This window comes from Scyliorhinus torazame, chromosome 4, assembly GCF_047496885.1.
Source record: "Scyliorhinus torazame isolate Kashiwa2021f chromosome 4, sScyTor2.1, whole genome shotgun sequence".
Taxonomy (NCBI): domain Eukaryota; kingdom Metazoa; phylum Chordata; class Chondrichthyes; order Carcharhiniformes; family Scyliorhinidae; genus Scyliorhinus; species Scyliorhinus torazame.
The window spans coordinates 363,399,948-363,417,825 of record NC_092710.1 but is presented as its reverse complement, the minus strand read 5'-3'; the positions used below and the strand labels follow the sequence as shown (position 1 = coordinate 363,417,825).

The following is a 17,878-nucleotide window of genomic DNA, read 5'->3' as shown; positions in this document are numbered from 1 at the left end:
TCGTTCTGTATTTCTCGGTGTGACGGGACGTTCTATATTTCTCGGTGTGACGGACGTTCTGTATTTCTCGGTGTGACGGGACGTTCTGTATTTCTCGGTGTGACGGGACGTTCTGTATTTCTCGGTGTGACGGGACGTTCTGTATTTCTCGGTGTGACGGCTCGTTCTGTATTTCTCGGTGTGACGGGACGTTCTGTGTTTCTCGGTGTGACGGGACGTTCTGTATTTCTCGGAGTGACGGGACGTTCTGTATTTCTCGGTGTGACGGGACGTTCTGTGTTTCTCGGTGTGACGGGACGTTCTGTATTTCTCGGAGTGACGGGACGTTCTGTATTTCTCGGTGTGACGGGACGTTCTGTATTTCTCGGTGTGACGGGACGTTCTGTATTTCTCGGTGTGACGGCTCGTACTGTATTTCTCGGTGTGACGGCTCGTTCTGTATTTCTCGGTGTGACGGCTCGTTCTGTATTTCTCGGTGTGACGGGACGTTCTGTATTTCTCGGTGTGACGGGACGTTCTGTATTTCTCGGTGTGACGGGACGTTCTGTATTTCTCGGTGTGACGGCTCGTTCTGTATTTCTCGGTGTGACGGGACGTTCTGTATTTCTCGGTGTGACGGGACGTTCTGTATTTCTCGGTGTGATGGGACGTTCTGTATTTCTCGGTGTGACGGGACGTTCTGTATTTCTCGGTGTGACGGGACGTTCTGTATTTCTCGGTGTGACGGGACGTTCTGTATTTCTCGGTGTGACGGGACGTTCTGTATTTCTCGGTGTGACGGGACGTTCTGTATTTCTCGGTGTGACGGGACGTTCTGTATTTCTCGGTGTGACGGGACGTTCTGTATTTCTCGGTGTGACGGGACGTTCTGTATTTCTCGGTGTGACGGGACGTTCTGTATTTCTCGGTGTGACGGGACGTTCTGTATTTCTCGGTGTGACGGGACGTTCTGTATTTCTCGGTGTGACGGGACGTTCTGTATTTCTCGGTGTGACGGGACGTTCTGTATTTCTCGGTGTGACGGGACGTTCTGTGTTTCTCGGTGTGACGGGACGTTCTGTATTTCTCGGTGTGACGGGACGTTCTGTATTTCTCGGTGTGACGGCTCGTTCTGTATTTCTCGGTGTGACGGGACGTTCTGTATTTCTCGGTGTGACGGGACGTTCTGTAGTTCTCGGTGTGACGGGACGTTCTGTGTTTCTCGGTGTGACGGCTCGTTCTGTATTTCTCGGTGTGACGGCTCGTTCTGTATTTCTCGGTGTGACGGGACGTTCTGTATTTCTCGGTGTGACAGCTCGTTCTGTATTTCTCGGTGTGACGGCTCGTTCTGTATTTCTCGGTGTGACGGGACGTTCTGTATTTCTCGGTGTGACGGGACGTTCTGTATTTCTCGGTGTGACGGGACGTTCTGTATTTCTCGGTGTGACGGCTCGTTCTGTATTTCTCGGTGTGACGGGACGTTCTGTATTTCTCGGTGTGACGGGACGTTCTGTATTTCTCGGTGTGACGGGACGTTCTGTATTTCTCGGTGTGACGGGACGTTCTGTATTTCTCGGTGTGACGGGACGTTCTGTATTTCTCGGTGTGACGGGACGTTCTGTATTTCTCGGTGTGACGGGACGTTCTGTATTTCTCGGTGTGACGGGACGTTCTGTATTTCTCGGTGTGACGGGACGTTCTGTATTTCTCGGTGTGACGGGACGTTCTGTATTTCTCGGTGTGACGGGACGTTCTGTATTTCTCGGTGTGACGGGACGTTCTGTATTTCTCGGTGTGACGGGACGTTCTGTATTTCTCGGTGTGACGGCTCGTTCTGTATTTCTCGGTGTGACGGGACGTTCTGTATTTCTCGGTGTGACGGGACGTTCTGTATTTCTCGGTGTGACGGGACGTTCTGTATTTCTCGGTGTGACGGCTCGTTCTGTATTTCTCGGTGTGACGGGACGTTCTGTATTTCTCGGTGTGACGGGACGTTCTGTATTTCTCGGTGTGACGGGACGTTCTGTATTTCTCGGTGTGACGGGACGTTCTGTATTTCTCGGTGTGACGGGACGTTCTGTATTTCTCGGTGTGACGGGACGTTCTGTATTTCTCGGTGTGACGGGACGTTCTGTATTTCTCGGTGTGACGGGACGTTCTGTATTTCTCGGTGTGACGGGACGTTCTGTATTTCTCGGTGTGACGGGACGTTCTGTATTTCTCGGTGTGACGGGACGTTCTGTATTTCTCGGTGTGACGGGACGTTCTGTATTTCTCGGTGTGACGGAACGTTCTGTATTTCTCGGTGTGACGGGACGTTCTGTATTTCTCGGTGTGACGGGACGTTCTGTATTTCTCGGTGTGACGGGACGTTCTGTATTTCTCGGTGTGACGGGACGTTCTGTATTTCTCGGTGTGACGGGACGTTCTGTATTTCTCGGTGTGACGGGACGTTCTGTATTTCTCGGTGTGACGGCTCGTTCTGTATTTCTCGGTGTGACGGCTCGTTCTGTATTTCTCGGTGTGACGGGACGTTCTGTAGTTCTCGGTGTGACGGGACGTTCTGTATTTCTCGGTGTGACGGGACGTTCTGTATTTCTCGGTGTGATGGCTCGTTCTGTATTTCTCGGTGTGACGGGACATTCTGTATTTCTCGGTGTGACGGGACGTTCTGTATTTCTCGGTGTGACGGGACGTTCTGTATTTCTCGGTGTGATGGCTCGTTCTGTATTTCTCGGTGTGACGGCTCGTTCTGTATTTCTCGGTGTGACGGGACGTTCTGTATTTCTCGGTGTGACGGGACGTTCTGTATTTCTCGGTGTGACGGGACGTTCTGTATTTCTCGGTGTGACGGGACGTTCTGTATTTCTCGGTGTGACGGCTCGTTCTGTATTTCTCGGTGTGACGGGACGTTTTGTATTTCTCGGTGTGACGGGACGTTCTGTATTTCTCGGTGTGACGGCACGTTTTGTATTTCTCGGTGTGACGGGACGTTCTGTATTTCTCGGTGTGACGGGACGTTCTGTATTTCTCGGTGTGACGGGACGTTCTGTATTTCTCGGTGTGACGGCTCGTTCTGTATTTCTCGGTGTGACGGGACGTTCTGTATTTCTCGGTGTGACGGGACGTTCTGTATTTCTCGGTGTGACGGCTCGTTCTGTATTTCTCGGTGTGACGGGACGTTCTGTATTTCTCGGTGTGACGGCTCGTTCTGTATTTCTCGGTGTGACGGGACGTTCTGTGTTTCTCGGTGTGACGGGACGTTCTGTATTTCTCGGTGTGACGGCTCGTTCTGTATTTCTCGGTGTGACGGGACATTCTGTATTTCTCGGTGTGACGGGACGTTCTGTATTTCTCGGTGTGACGGAACGTTCTGTATTTCTCGGTGTGACGGGACGTTCTGTATTTCTCGGTGTGACGGCTCGTTCTGTATTTCTCGGTGTGACGGGACATTCTGTATTTCTCGGTGTGACGGGACGTTCTGTATTTCTCGGTGTGACGGGACATTCTGTATTTCTCGGTGTGACGGGACGTTCTGTATTTCTCGGTGTGACGGGACGTTCTGTATTTCTCGGTGTGACGGGACGTTCTGTATTTCTCGGTGTGATGGCTCGTTCTGTATTTCTCGGTGTGACGGGACATTCTGTATTTCTCGGTGTGACGGGACGTTCTGTATTTCTCGGTGTGACGGAACGTTCTGTATTTCTCGGTGTGACGGGACGTTCTGTATTTCTCGGTGTGACGGCTCGTTCTGTATTTCTCGGTGTGACGGGACATTCTGTATTTCTCGGTGTGACGGGACGTTCTGTATTTCTCGGTGTGACGGGACGTTCTGTATTTCTCGGTGTGACGGAACGTTCTGTATTTCTCGGTGTGACGGGACATTCTGTATTTCTCGGTGTGACGGGACATTCTGTATTTCTCGGTGTGACGGCCCATTCTGTATTTCTCGGTGTGACGGGACGTTCTGTATTTCTCGGTGTGACGGGACGTTCTGTATTTCTCGGTGTGACGGAACGTTCTGTATTTCTCGGTGTGACGGGACGTTCTGTATTTCTCGGTGTGACGGGACGTTCTGTATTTCTCGGTGTGATGGCTCGTTCTGTATTTCTCGGTGTGACGGGACATTCTGTATTTCTCGGTGTGACGGGACGTTCTGTATTTCTCGGTGTGACGGAACGTTCTGTATTTCTCGGTGTGACGGGACGTTCTGTATTTCTCGGTGTGACGGCTCGTTCTGTATTTCTCGGTGTGACGGGACATTCTGTATTTCTCGGTGTGACGGGACGTTCTGTATTTCTCGGTGTGACGGGACGTTCTGTATTTCTCGGTGTGACGGAACGTTCTGTATTTCTCGGTGTGACGGGACATTCTGTATTTCTCGGTGTGACGGGACATTCTGTATTTCTCGGTGTGACGGCCCATTCTGTATTTCTCGGTGTGACGGGACGTTCTGTATTTCTCGGTGTGACGGGACGTTCTGTATTTCTCGGTGTGACGGAACGTTCTGTATTTCTCGGTGTGACGGGACGTTCTGTATTTCTCGGTGTGACGGCCCATTCTGTATTTCTCGGTGTGACGGGACGTTCTGTATTTCTCGGTGTGACGGGACGTTCTGTATTTCTCGGTGTGACGGGGCGTTCTGTATTTCTCGGTGTGACGGGACGTTCTGTATTTCTCGGTGTGACGGGACGTTCTGTATTTCTCGGTGTGACGGGACGTTCTGTATTTCTCGGTGTGACGGGACGTTCTATATTTCTCGGTGTGACGGCTCGTTCTGTATTTCTCGGTGTGACGGGACGTTTTGTATTTCTCGGTGTGACGGGACGTTCTGTATTTCTCGGTGTGACGGCACGTTTTGTATTTCTCGGTGTGACGGGACGTTCTGTATTTCTCGGTGTGACGGGACGTTCTGTATTTCTCGGTGTGACGGGACGTTCTGTATTTCTCGGTGTGACGGCTCGTTCTGTATTTCTCGGTGTGACGGGACGTTCTGTATTTCTCGGTGTGACGGGACGTTCTGTATTTCTCGGTGTGACGGGACGTTCTGTATTTCTCGGTGTGGCGGGACGTTCTGTATTTCTCGGTGTGACGGGACGTTCTGTATTTCTCGGTGTGACGGGACGTTCTGTATTTCTCGGTGTGACGGGACGTTCTGTATTTCTCGGTGTGACGGGGCGTTCTGTATTTCTCGGTGTGACGGCTCGTTCTGTATTTCTCGGTGTGACGGGACGTTCTGTATTTCTCGGTGTGACGGGACGTTCTGTATTTCTCGGTGTGACGGGACGTTCTGTATTTCTCGGTGTGACGGGACGTTCTGTATTTCTCGGTGTGACGGCTCGTTCTGTATTTCTCGGTGTGACGGGACGTTCTGTATTTCTCGGTGTGACGGGACGTTCTGTATTTCTCGGTGTGACGGGACGTTCTGTATTTCTCGGTGTGACGGCTCGTTCTGTATTTCTCGGTGTGACGGGACGTTCTGTATTTCTCGGTGTGACGGGACGTTCTGTATTTCTCGGTGTGACGGGACGTTCTGTATTTCTCGGTGTGACGGCCCGTTCTGTATTTCTCGGTGTGACGGGACGTTCTGTATTTCTCGGTGTGACGGGACGTTCTGTATTTCTCGGTGTGACGGGACGTTCTGTGTTTCTCGGTGTGACGGGACGTTCTGTATTTCTCGGTGTGACGGGACGTTCTGTGTTTCTCGGTGTGACGGCTCGTTCAGTATTTCTCGGTGTGACGGCTCGTTCTGTATTTCTCGATATTTCAGGTCGTTCTGGAAGCTGTTCGGGGGCCGGGTTTTTTGGGAGATATTGGGATTGATGACGTCAGCATCACCAAAGGTTCCTGTGCGAGGAGACCGTTCTCGGAGAAAGGTGGGTGTCAATCTGACCTTCGATTAACAACAACACAAATCAATCATTGTTGCAAATCTGACAGGCTCGCCAAAAGCACAAAGGGTGAATTTGATCCTGCCCAGGTGGTTGTGATGACCCCGGAGGTGAGTGTGAAATTCCCGTGAGGGAATTCCCTCCCTGTCTGACTGCACCCGGACCCAATTTTACTGTGTGGAGGGCAGGGCCTGTGATCTGATCCCATTACTGCCCTGTTAAGGCCTGAAATGGTCACCTCAGACTGCCCTAACTAAACAAAACCTTCTGCCCTCAGTCGGTCCGTCTCCCTCTATTTCCTCCCAATTCATGCACCTGTCCAGATGCCTCTTAAACATTGCTAATGTGCTGCTTCCCCCACATCCTCTGGCATCGCGTTCCAGGCACCCACCACTCTCTGTGTGAAAAACTTACCCCGCACATCTCCCTTAAACTTTCCCCCTCTCACCTTGAACCTGTGCCCCTTGTAATTGACACTTCCACCCTGGGAAAAAGCCTCTGACTATCCACCCCTGTCTCTGCCTCTCAGAATTCTGTCGACCTCCATCAGGTCTCCCCTCAGCCTCCGTCTTTCCAGTGAAAACAATCCTAGTTTATCCAACCTCTCCTCGTAGCCAACACGCTCGAGACCAGGCAACATCCTGGTGAGCCTTCTTTGCGCTCTCTCCAAAGCTTCCATGTCCTTCTGGTAATGTGGTGCCCAGAACTACACGCAATACTCCAAATGCGGCCTAACCAAGGTTTTATACAGCTGCAGCATTATTCCCCAACTCCTGTACTCAATGCCCCGGCTGATGAAGGCACGCGTGCCACACGCCTTCTTGATCACCTTGCCCACCTGTGTTGGCACTTTAGGGAACTGTGGACCTGCACGCCCAGATCCCTCTGTGTGTTAATGTTCCTCAGGGTTCTGCCATTCACAGTGTAATTCATACCTAGATTAGATCCTCCAAAATGCATCACCTCACATTATCCCGATTAAGCTCCATCTGCCATTTCTGTGCCCAAGTCTCCAATCTATCTACATGCAACCCCTCCTCCACAATAGTCCTCAATACCGGGGCCCTGCAAGGCTGCATACTTAGCCCCCTACTCTACTCCCTGTACACACACAACTGTGTGGAAAAATTTGGTTCCAACTCCATCTACAAGTTTGCTGACGATACGACCATAGTGGGCCGGATCTCGAATAACGATGAGTCCGAATACAGGAGGGAGATAGAGAACCTAGTGGAGTGGTGTAGCGACAACAATCTCTCCCTCAATGCCAGCAAAACTAAAGAGCTGGTCATTGACTTCAGGAAGCAAAGTACTGTCCACACCCCTGTCAGCATCAACGGGGCCGAGGTGGAGATGGTTAGCAGTTTCAAATTCCTAGGGGTGCACATCTCCAAAATTCTGTCCTGGTCCACCCACGTCAACGCTACCACCAAGAAAGCACAACAGCGCCTATACTTCCTCAGGAAACTAAGGAAATTCAGCATGTCCACATTAACCCTAACCAACTTTTACAGATGCACCATAGAAAGCATCCTATCGGGCTGCATCACAGTCTGGTATGGCAACTGCTCAGCCCAAGACCGCAAGAAACTCCAGATAGTCGTGAACACCGCCCAGTCCATCACAGGAACCTGCCTCCCATCCATTGACTCCATCTACACCTCCCGCTGCCTGGGGAAAGCGGGCAGCACAATCAAAGATCCCTCCCACCCGGCTTACTCACTCTTCCAACTTCTTCCATCGGGCAGGAGATACAGAAGTCTGAGAACACGCACGAACAGACTCAAAAACAGCTTCTTCCCCGCTGTCACCAGATTCCTAAATGACCCTCTTATGGACTGACCTCATTAACACTACACCCTGTATGCTTCACCCGATACCAGTGCTTATGTAGTTACATTGTATATGTTGAGTTGCCCTATTATGTATTTTCTTTTATTCCCTTTTCTTCCCCATTTACTTAATGAACTGTTGAGCGGGTCGCAGAAAAATACTTTTCACTGTAGCTCGGTACACCTGACAATAAACAAATCCAAAATCCAAATCCTGTTGTATCCTCTGACAAACCTCTGCACTATCAGCAACTTCGCCAATCTTCGTGTCATCCCCAAACTTACCAATCAGACCACCCACATTTCCTCCAGAACATTTATATTTACTGCAAACAACAGTGATCCCAGCACTGATCCCCGCTGAACACCATTAGCTACAGGTCTCCATTCTGAAAAACACTCTTCCCCCGCTACTCCGTCTTTTATAACCGAGCCAGTTGTGTATCCATCCGGCCAGCCCACCCCCAATCCCATGTGACTTTAGTTTTGTACCAGTCTGCCACATGGGATCTAGTAATGCGCCTTACAAAAGTCCATATAAACTACATCCACACACTCCCTTCACAAGTTTCTTTGTCACCTCTTCATAAATGTCAAACCAGTTGGTGAGACCTGACTTTCCCACACAAAACCATGCAGCCTGTCACTAACTACTCTATTTCCCCGTCCCTCTGTCGTCCCTCTGGAGTCCCTCTGTCGTCCCTCTCTGGTCCCTCTCTGTCCGTCTCTGTCTTTCTGTGTCTGTTTACTCTCTGTCTCTCTGTTCACTCTGTCTCTCTGTCTCTGTTCACTCTCTGTCTCTCTGTCTCTCTGTCGCTCTCTGTCTCTCTGTCTCTCTGTCTCTCTGTTCACTCTCTGTCTCTCTCTGTCTCTCTGTTCACTCTCTGTCTCTCTGTTCTCGCTCTGTCTCTCTCTTCTCCCTCTGTCTCTCTGTTCACTTTCTGTCTCTCTGTTCACTCTCTGTCTCCCTGTTCACTCTCTGTCTCTCTGTTTTCTCTCTGTTCTCTCTCTGTCTCCCTGACTCTCTGTTCACTCTCTGTCTCTCTGTTCACTCTCTGTTCACTCTCTGTCTCTCTGTTCACTCTCTGTCTCTCTCTGTCTATCTGTACTCTCCCTGTCTCTCTGTTCACTCTCTGTCTCTCTGTCTCTCTCTGTCTCTCTGTTCTCTCTCTGTCTCTCTGTTCACTCTCTGTCTCTCTGTTCACTCTCTGTCTCTCTGTCTCTCTGTTCACTCTCTGTCTCTCTGTTCTCTCTCTGTTCTCTCTCTGTTCTCTCTCTGTCTCTCTGACTCTCTGTTCACTCTCTGTCTCTCTGTCTCTCAGTTCATTCTCTGTCTCTCCGTTCACTCTCTGTCTCTCTCTCTCTCTGTTCTCTCTCTGTCCCTCTGTTCAATCTCTGTCTCTCTCTCTCTGTCTCTCTGTCTCTCTCTGTCTATCTGTTCTCTCTGTCTCTATGTTCACTCTCTGTCTCTCTGTTGTCTCTCTGTCTCTCTGTTCACTCTCTGTCACTCTTTTCACTCTCTGTCTCTCTTTTCACTCTCTGTCTCTCTCTCTCTCTGTCTCTCTGTTCACTCTCTGTCTCTCTGTTCTCGCTCTGTCTCTCTCTTCTCCCTCTGTCTCTCTGTTCACTTTCTGTCTCTCTGTTCACTCTCTGTCTCCCTGTTCACTCTCTGTCTCCCTGTTCACTCTCTGTCTCTCTGTTTTCTCTCTGTTCTCTCTCTGTCTCTCTGTCTCTCTGTTCACTCTCTGTCTCTCTGTTCACTCTCTGTTCACTCTCTGTCTCTCTGTTCACTCTCTGTCTCTCTCTGTCTATCTGTTCTCTCTCTGTCTCTCTGTTCACTCTCTGTCTCTCTGTTCACTCTCTGTCTCTCTGTCTCTCTGTCTCTCTGTTCTCTCTCTGTCTCTCTGTTCACTCTCTGTCTCTCTGTTCACTCTCTGTCTCTCTGTCTCTCTGTTCAATCTCTGTCTCTCTGTTCTCTCTCTGTTCTCTCTCTGTTCTCTCTCTGTCTCTCTGACTCTCTGTTCACTCTCTGTCTCTCTGTCTCTCAGTTCATTCCCTGTCTCTCTGTTCTCTCTCTGTCCCTCTGTTCACTCTCTGTCTCTCTCTCTCTGTCTCTCTGTCTCTCTCTGTCTATCTGTTCTCTCTGTCTCTATGTTCACTCTCTGTCTCTCTGTTGTCTCTCTGTCTCTCTGTTCACTCTCTGTCTCTCTTTTCACTCTCTGTCTCTCTTTTCACTCTCTGTCTCTCTGTTCACTCTCTGTCTCTCTGTTCACTCTCTGTCTCTCTGTTCACTCTCTGTCTCTCTGTTCACTCTCTGTCTCTCTGTCTCTCTGTTCACTCTCTGTCTCTCTGTCTCTCTCAATCTCTGTCTCTCTGTTCACTCTCTGTCTCTCTGTCTCTCTGTTCACTCTCTGTCTCTCTGTTCACTCTCTGTCTCTCTCTGTCTCTCACTATCTCTCTCTGATCTCTCTCTGTCTCTCTCTGTCTCTTGCTGTCTCTCTGTTCTCTCTCTGTCTCTCTGTTCTCTCTCTGTCTCTCTGTTCACTCTCTGTCTCTCTGTTCACTCTCTGTCTCTCTGTTCACTCTGTGTCTCTCTGTTCTCTCTCTGTTCTCTCTCTGTCTCTCTGTCTCTCTGTTCACTCTCTGTCTCTCAGTTCACTCCCTTTCTCTCTGTTCTCTCTCTGACCCTCTGTTCACTCTCTGTCTCTCTGTCTATTTGTTCACTCTCTGTCTCTCTCTGTCTCTCTGATCTCTCTCTGATCTCTCTCTGTCTCTCTGTTCACTCTCTGTCTCTCTGTTCACTCTCTGTCTCTCTGTTCACTCTGTGTCTCTCTGTTCTCTCTCTGTTCTCTCTCTGTCTCTCTGTCTCTCTGTTCACTCTCTGTCTCTCAGTTCACTCCCTTTCTCTCTGTTCTCTCTCTGACCCTCTGTTCACTCTCGTCTCTCTGTCTATTTGTTCACTCTCTGTCTCTCTCTGTCTCTCTGTTCTCTCTCTGTCTCCCTGTTCTCTCTCTGTCTCTCTGTTCACTCTCGGTCTCTCTGTGCACTCTCTGTCTCTCTGTTCACACTGTGTCTCTCTGTTCTCTCTCTGTCTCTCTCTGTTCACTCTCTGTCTCTCTGTTCTCTCTCTGCCTCTCTCTCTGTCTCTCTGTACTCAATCTGTCTATCTGTTCTCTCTCTGTCTCTATGTTCACTCTCTGTCCCTCTGTCTCTCTGTTCACTCTCTGTCTCTCTGTTCACTCTCTGTCTCTCTGTCTCTTTGTTCACTCTCTGTCTCTATGTTCACTCTCTGTCTCTCTGTTGTCTCTCTGTCTCTCTGTTCACTCTCTGTCTCTCTTTTCACTCTCTGTCTCTCTGTTCACTCTCTGTCTCTCTGTTCACTCTCTGTCTCTCTGTTCACTCTCTGTCTCTCTGTTCACTATCTGTCTCTCTGTTCACTCTCTGTCTCTCTGTCTCTCTGTTCACTCTCTGTCTCTCTGTCTCTCTCAATCTCTGTCTCTCTGTTCACTCTCTGTCTCTCTGTCTCTCTGTTCACTCTCTGTCTCTCTGTTCACTCTCTGTCTCTCTCTGTCTCTCACTATCTCTCTCTGATCTCTCTCTGTCTCTCTCTGTCTCTTGCTGTCTCTCTGTTCTCTCTCTGTCTCTCTGTTCTCTCTCTGTCTCTCTGTTCACTCTCTGTCTCTCTGTTCACTCTCTGTCTCTCTGTTCACTCTGTGTCTCTCTGTTCTCTCTCTGTTCTCTCTCTGTCTCTCTGTCTCTCTGTTCACTCTCTGTCTCTCAGTTCACTCCCTTTCTCTCTGTTCTCTCTCTGACCCTCTGTTCACTCTCTGTCTCTCTGTCTATTTGTTCACTCTCTGTCTCTCTCTGTCTCTCTGATCTCTCTCTGATCTCTCTCTGTCTCTCTCTGTTTCTCTCTGTCTCTCTGTTCTCTCTCTGTCTCTCTGTTCTCTCTCTGTCTCTCTGTTCACTCTCGGTCTCTCTGTGCACTCTCTGTCTCTCTGTTCACACTGTGTCTCTCTGTTCTCTCTCTGTCTCTCTCTGTTCACTCTCTGTCTCTCTGTTCTCTCTCTGCCTCTCTGTCTGTCTCTCTGTACTCTATCTGTCTATCTGTTCTCTCTCTGTCTCTATGTTCACTCTCTGTCCCTCTGTCTCTCTGTTCACTCTCTGTCTCTCTGTTCACTCTCTGTCTCTCTGTCTCTTTGTTCACTCTCTGTCTCTCTGTTCACTCTCTGTCTCTCTCTGTCTCTCTGATCTCTCTCTGATCTCTCTCTGTCTCTCTCTGTTTCTCTCTGTCTCTCTGTTCACTCTCGGTCTCTCTGTGCACTCTCTGTCTCTCTGTTCACACTGTGTCTCCCTGTTCTCTCTCGGTCTCTCTCTGTCTCTCTGTTCACTCTCTGTCTCTCTGTTCTCTCTCTGTCTCTCTCTCTGTCTCTCTGTACTCTATCTGTCTCTCTCTGTCTCTCTGTTCACTCTCTGTCTCTCTCTGTCTCTCTGTTCACTCTCTGTCTCTCTGTTCACTCTCTGTTCACTCTCTGTTCTCTCTCTGTTCTCTATCTGTTCTCTCTCTGTCTCTCTCTGTCTCTCTGTTCACTCTCTGTCTCTCTCTGTCTCTCTGTTCACTCTCTGTCTCTCTGTTCACTCTCTGCCTCTCTCTCTGTCTCTCTGTACTCTATCTGTCTCTCTCTGTCTCTCTGTTCACTCTCTCTCTCTCTCTGTCTCTCTGTCTCTCTCTGTCTATCTGTTCTCTCTGTCTCTATGTTCACTCTCTGTCTCTCTGTTGTCTCTCTGTCTCTCTGTTCACTCTCTGTCTCTCTTTTCACTCTCTGTCTCTCTGTTCACTCTCTGTCTCTCTGTTCACTCTCTGTCTCTCTGTTCACTCTCTGTCTCTCTGTTCACTCTCTGTCTCTCTGTCTCTCTGTTCACTCTCTGTCTCTCTGTCTCTCTCAATCTCTGTCTCTCTGTTCACTCTCTGTCTCTCTGTCTCTCTGTTCACTCTCTGTCTCTCTGTTCACTCTCTGTCTCTCTCTGTCTCTCACTATCTCTCTCTGATCTCTCTCTGTCTCTCTCTGTCTCTTGCTGTCTCTCTGTTCTCTCTCTGTCTCTCTGTTCTCTCTCTGTCTCTCTGTTCACTCTCTGTCTCTCTGTTCACTCTCTGTCTCTCTGTTCACTCTGTGTCTCTCTGTTCTCTCTCTGTTCTCTCTCTGTCTCTCTGTCTCTCTGTTCACTCTCTGTCTCTCAGTTCACTCCCTTTCTCTCTGTTCTCTCTCTGACCCTCTGTTCACTCTCTGTCTCTCTGTCTATTTGTTCACTCTCTGTCTCTCTCTGTCTCTCTGATCTCTCTCTGATCTCTCTCTGTCTCTCTGTTCACTCTCTGTCTCTCTGTTCACTCTCTGTCTCTCTGTTCACTCTGTGTCTCTCTGTTCTCTCTCTGTTCTCTCTCTGTCTTTCTGTCTCTCTGTTCACTCTCTGTCTCTCAGTTCACTCCCTTTCTCTCTGTTCTCTCTCTGCCCCTCTGTTCACTCTCTGTCTCTCTGTCTATTTGTTCACTCTCTGTCTCTCTCTGTCTCTCTGTTCTCTCTCTGTCTCTCTGTTCTCTCTCTGTCTCTCTGTTCACTCTCGGTCTCTCTGTGCACTCTCTGTCTCTCTGTTCACACTGTGTCTCTCTGTTCTCTCTCTGTCTCTCTCTGTTCACTCTCTGTCTCTCTGTTCTCTCTCTGCCTCTCTCTCTGTCTCTCTGTACTCAATCTGTCTATCTGTTCTCTCTCTGTCTCTATGTTCACTCTCTGTCCCTCTGTCTCTCTGTTCACTCTCTGTCTCTCTGTTCACTCTCTGTCTCTCTGTCTCTTTGTTCACTCTCTGTCTCTATGTTCACTCTCTGTCTCTCTGTTGTCTCTCTGTTCACTCTCTGTCTCTCTTTTCACTCTCTGTCTCTCTGTTCACTCTCTGTCTCTCTGTTCACTCTCTGTCTCTCTGTTCACTCTCTGTCTCTCTGTTCACTATCTGTCTCTCTGTTCACTCTCTGTCTCTCTGTCTCTCTGTTCACTCTCTGTCTCTCTGTCTCTCTCAATCTCTGTCTCTCTGTTCACTCTCTGTCTCTCTGTCTCTCTGTTCACTCTCTGTCTCTCTGTTCACTCTCTGTCTCTCTCTGTCTCTCACTATCTCTCTCTGATCTCTCTCTGTCTCTCTCTGTCTCTTGCTGTCTCTCTGTTCTCTCTCTGTCTCTCTGTTCTCTCTCTGTCTCTCTGTTCACTCTCTGTCTCTCTGTTCACTCTCTGTCTCTCTGTTCACTCTGTGTCTCTCTGTTCTCTCTCTGTTCTCTCTCTGTCTCTCTGTCTCTCTGTTCACTCTCTGTCTCTCAGTTCACTCCCTTTCTCTCTGTTCTCTCTCTGACCCTCTGTTCACTCTCTGTCTCTCTCTGTCTCTCTGATCTCTCTCTGATCTCTCTCTGTCTCTCTCTGTTTCTCTCTGTCTCTCTGTTCTCTCTCTGTCTCTCTGTTCTCTCTCTGTCTCTCTGTTCACTCTCGGTCTCTCTGTGCACTCTCTGTCTCTCTGTTCACACTGTGTCTCTCTGTTCTCTCTCTGTCTCTCTCTGTTCACTCTCTGTCTCTCTGTTCTCTCTCTGCCTCTCTGTCTGTCTCTCTGTACTCTATCTGTCTATCTGTTCTCTCTCTGTCTCTATGTTCACTCTCTGTCCCTCTGTCTCTCTGTTCACTCTCTGTCTCTCTGTTCACTCTCTGTCTCTCTGTCTCTTTGTTCACTCTCTGTCTCTCTGTTCACTCTCTGTCTCTCTCTGTCTCTCTGATCTCTCTCTGATCTCTCTCTGTCTCTCTCTGTTTCTCTCTGTCTCTATGTTCTCTCTCTGTCTCTCTGTTCTCTCTCTGTCTCTCTGTTCACTCTCGGTCTCTCTGTGCACTCTCTGTCTCTCTGTTCACACTGTGTCTCCCTGTTCTCTCTCGGTCTCTCTCTGTCTCTCTGTTCACTCTCTGTCTCTCTGTTCTCTCTCTGCCTCTCTCTCTGTCTCTCTGTACTCTATCTGTCTCTCTCTGTCTCTCTGTTGACTCTCTGTCTCTCTCTGTCTCTCTGTTCACTCTCTGTCTCTCTGTTCACTCTCTGTTCTCTCTCTGTTCTCTCTCTGTCTCTCTCTGTCTCTCTGTTCACTCTCTGTCTCTCTCTGTCTCTCTGTTCACTCTCTGTCTCTGTGTTCACTCTCTGCCTCTCTGTCTCTCTGTACTCTATCTGTCTCTCTCTGTCTCTCTGTTCACTCTCTGTCTCTCTCTGTCTCTCTGTTCACTCTCTGTCTCTCTGTTCACTCTCTGTTCACTCTCTGTTCTCTCTCTGTTCTCTCTCTGTTCTCTCTCTGTCTCTCTCTGTCTCTCTGTTCACTCTCTGTCTCTCTCTGTCTCTCTGTTCTGTCTCTGTCTCTCTGTTCACTCTCTGTCTCTCTGTTCACTCTCTGTCTCTCTCTGTACACTCTCTGTCTCTCTGTTCACTCTCTGTCTCTCTCTGTCCACTCTCTGTCTCTCTCTGTCTGTCTGTCCACTCTCTGTCACTCTGTTCACTCTCTGTCCCTCTGTCTCTCTGTTCACTCTCTGTCTCTCTGTCTCTCTGTTCACTCTCTGTCTCTCTCTGTCTCTCTGTTCTCTCTCTGTCTCTCTCGCTCTCTCATTTCACTCTCTGTCTCTCTGTTCTCTCTCTGTCTCTCTCTGTCTCTCTGTTCACTATCTGTCTATCTGTTCTCTCTCTGTCTCTCTATCTCTCTGTTCACTCTCTGTCCCTCTCTGTCTCTCTGTTCACTCTCTGTCTCTCTCTGTCTCTCTGTTCACTCTCTGTCTCTCTCTGTCTCTCTGTTCACTCTCTGTCTCTCTGTTCACTCTCTGTCTCTCTGTTCACTCTCTGTCTCTCTGTCTCTCTCTGTCTCTCTGTTCTCTCTCTATCTCTCTCTGTCTCTCTGTTCACTCTCTGTCTCTCTTTTCACTCTCTGTCTCTCAGTCTCTCTGTTCACTCTCTGTCTCCCTGATCTCTCTGTCACTCTGTGTCTCTCACTGTTTCTCTCTGTCTCTCTGTTCTCTCTCTGTCTCTCTGTTCTCTCTCTGTCTCTCTGTTCACTCTCTGTCTCTCTGTGCACTCTCTGTCTCTCTGTTCGCACTGTGTCTCTCTGTTCTCGCTCTGTCTCTCTCTGTCTCTCTGTTCACTCTCAGTCTCTCTGTTCTCTCTCTGCCTCTCTCTCTGTCTCTCTGTACTCTATATGTCTCTCTCTGTCTCTCTGTTCACTCTCTGTCTCTCTCTGTCTCTCTGTTCACTCTCTGTCTCTCTGTTCACTCTCTGTCTCTCTGTTCACTCTCTGTTCTCTCTCTGTTCTCTCTCTGTCTCTCTGTCTCTCTCTGTCTCTCTGTTCACTCTCTGTCTCTCTCTGTCTCTCTGCTCTCTCTCTGTCTCTCTGTTCACTCTCTGTCTCTTTGTTCACTCTCTGTCTCTCTCTGTCCACTCTCTGTCTCTCTGTTCTCTCTCTGTCTCTCTCTGTCTCTCCGTTCACTCTCTGTCTCTCTCTGTCTCTCTGTCCACTCTCTGTCACTCTGTTCACTCTCTGTCCCTCTGTCTCTCTGTTCACTCTCTGTCTCTCTGTCTCTCTGTTCACTCTCTGTCTCTCTGTTCTCTCTCTGTCTCTCTCTGTTCACTATCTGTCTCTCTGTTCTCTCTCTGTCTCTCTGTTCTCTCTCTGTCTCTCTGTTCACTCTCTGTCCCTCTCTGTCTCTCTGTTCACTCTCTGTCTCTCTGTCTCTCTCTGTCTCTCTGTTCTCTCTCTGTCTCTCTGTTCACTCTCTGTCTCTCTGTTCACTCTCTGTCTCTCTGTCTCTCTGTTCACTCTCTGTCTCTCTGTTCTCTCTCTGTTCTCTCTCTGTGCTCTCTCTGTCTCTCTGACTCTCTGTTCACTCTCTGTCTCTCTGTCTCTCAGTTCATTCCCTGTCTCTCTGTTCTCTCTCTGTCCCTCTGTTCACTCTCTGTCTCTCTCTCTCTGTCTCTCTGTCTCTCTCTGTCTATCTGTTCTCTCTGTCTCTATGTTCACTCTCTGTCTCTCTGTTGTCTCTCTGTCTCTCTGTTCACTCTCTGTCTCTCTTTTCACTCTCTGTCTCTCTTTTCACTCTCTGTCTCTCTGTTCTCTCTCTGTCTCTCTGTTCTCGCTCTGTCTCTCTCTTCTCCCTCTGTCTCTCTGTTCACTTTCTGTCTCTCTGTTCACTCTCTGTCTCCCTGTTCACTCTCTGTCTCTCTGTTTTCTCTCTGTTCTCTCTCTGTCTCTCTGTCTCTCTGTTCACTCTCTGTCTCTCTGTTCACTCTCTGTTCACTCTCTGTCTCTCTGTTCACTCTCTGTCTCTCTCTGTCTATCTGTTCTCTCTCTGTCTCTCTGTTCACTCTCTGTCTCTCTGTCTCTCTCTGTCTCTCTGTTCTCTCTCTGTGTCTCTGTTCACTCTCTGTCTCTCTGTTCACTCTCTGTCTCTCTGTCTCTCTGTCTCTCTGTTCTCTCTCTGTTCTCTCTCTGTCTCTCTGACTCTCTCTTCACTCTCTGTCTCTCTGACTCTCTGTTCACTCTCTGTCTCTCTGTCTCTCAGTTCATTCCCTGTCTCTCTGTTCTCTCTCTGTCCCTCTGTCCACTCTCTGTCTCTCTCTCTCTGTCTCTCTGTCTCTCTCTGTCTATCTGTTCTCTCTGTCTCTATGTTCACTCTCTGTCTCTCTGTTGTCTCTCTGTCTCTCTGTTCACTCTCTGTCTCTCTTTTCACTCTCTGTCTCTCTGTTCACTCTCTGTCTCTCTGTCTCTCTGTTCACTCTCTGTCTCTCTGTTCACTCTCTGTTCACTCTCTGTCTCTCTGTCTCTCTGTTCACTCTCTGTCTCTCTGTTCACTCTCTGTCTCTCTGTCTCTCTCAATCTCTGTCTCTCTGTTCACTCTCTGTCTCTCTGTCTCTCTGTTCACTCTCTGTCTCTCTGTTCACTCTCTGTCTCTCTCTGTCTCTCACTATCTCTCTCTGATCTCTCTCTGTCTCTCTCTGTCTCTTGCTGTCTCTCTGTTCTCTCTCTGTCTCTCTGTTCTCTGTCTCTCTGTTCACTCTCTGTCTCTCTGTTCACTCTCTGTCTCTCTGTTCACTCTGTGTCTCTCTGTTCTCTCTCTGTTCTCTCTCTGTCTC

General features: G+C 49.1%; 1 protein-coding gene across 1 annotated transcript in view; it reads left to right on the top strand.

Moving 5' to 3' along the window:
• LOC140411223 (MAM domain-containing glycosylphosphatidylinositol anchor protein 1-like) overlaps positions 1–17,878 on the top strand; it is a 192,843-nt gene that overhangs the window by 80,101 nt on the left and 94,864 nt on the right. The window contains exon 7 of the mRNA XM_072500331.1: positions 5,750–5,855. Coding sequence (XP_072356432.1) covers positions 5,750–5,855 — 106 coding nt within the window. The remainder of the gene's footprint in view (positions 1–5,749; positions 5,856–17,878) is intronic.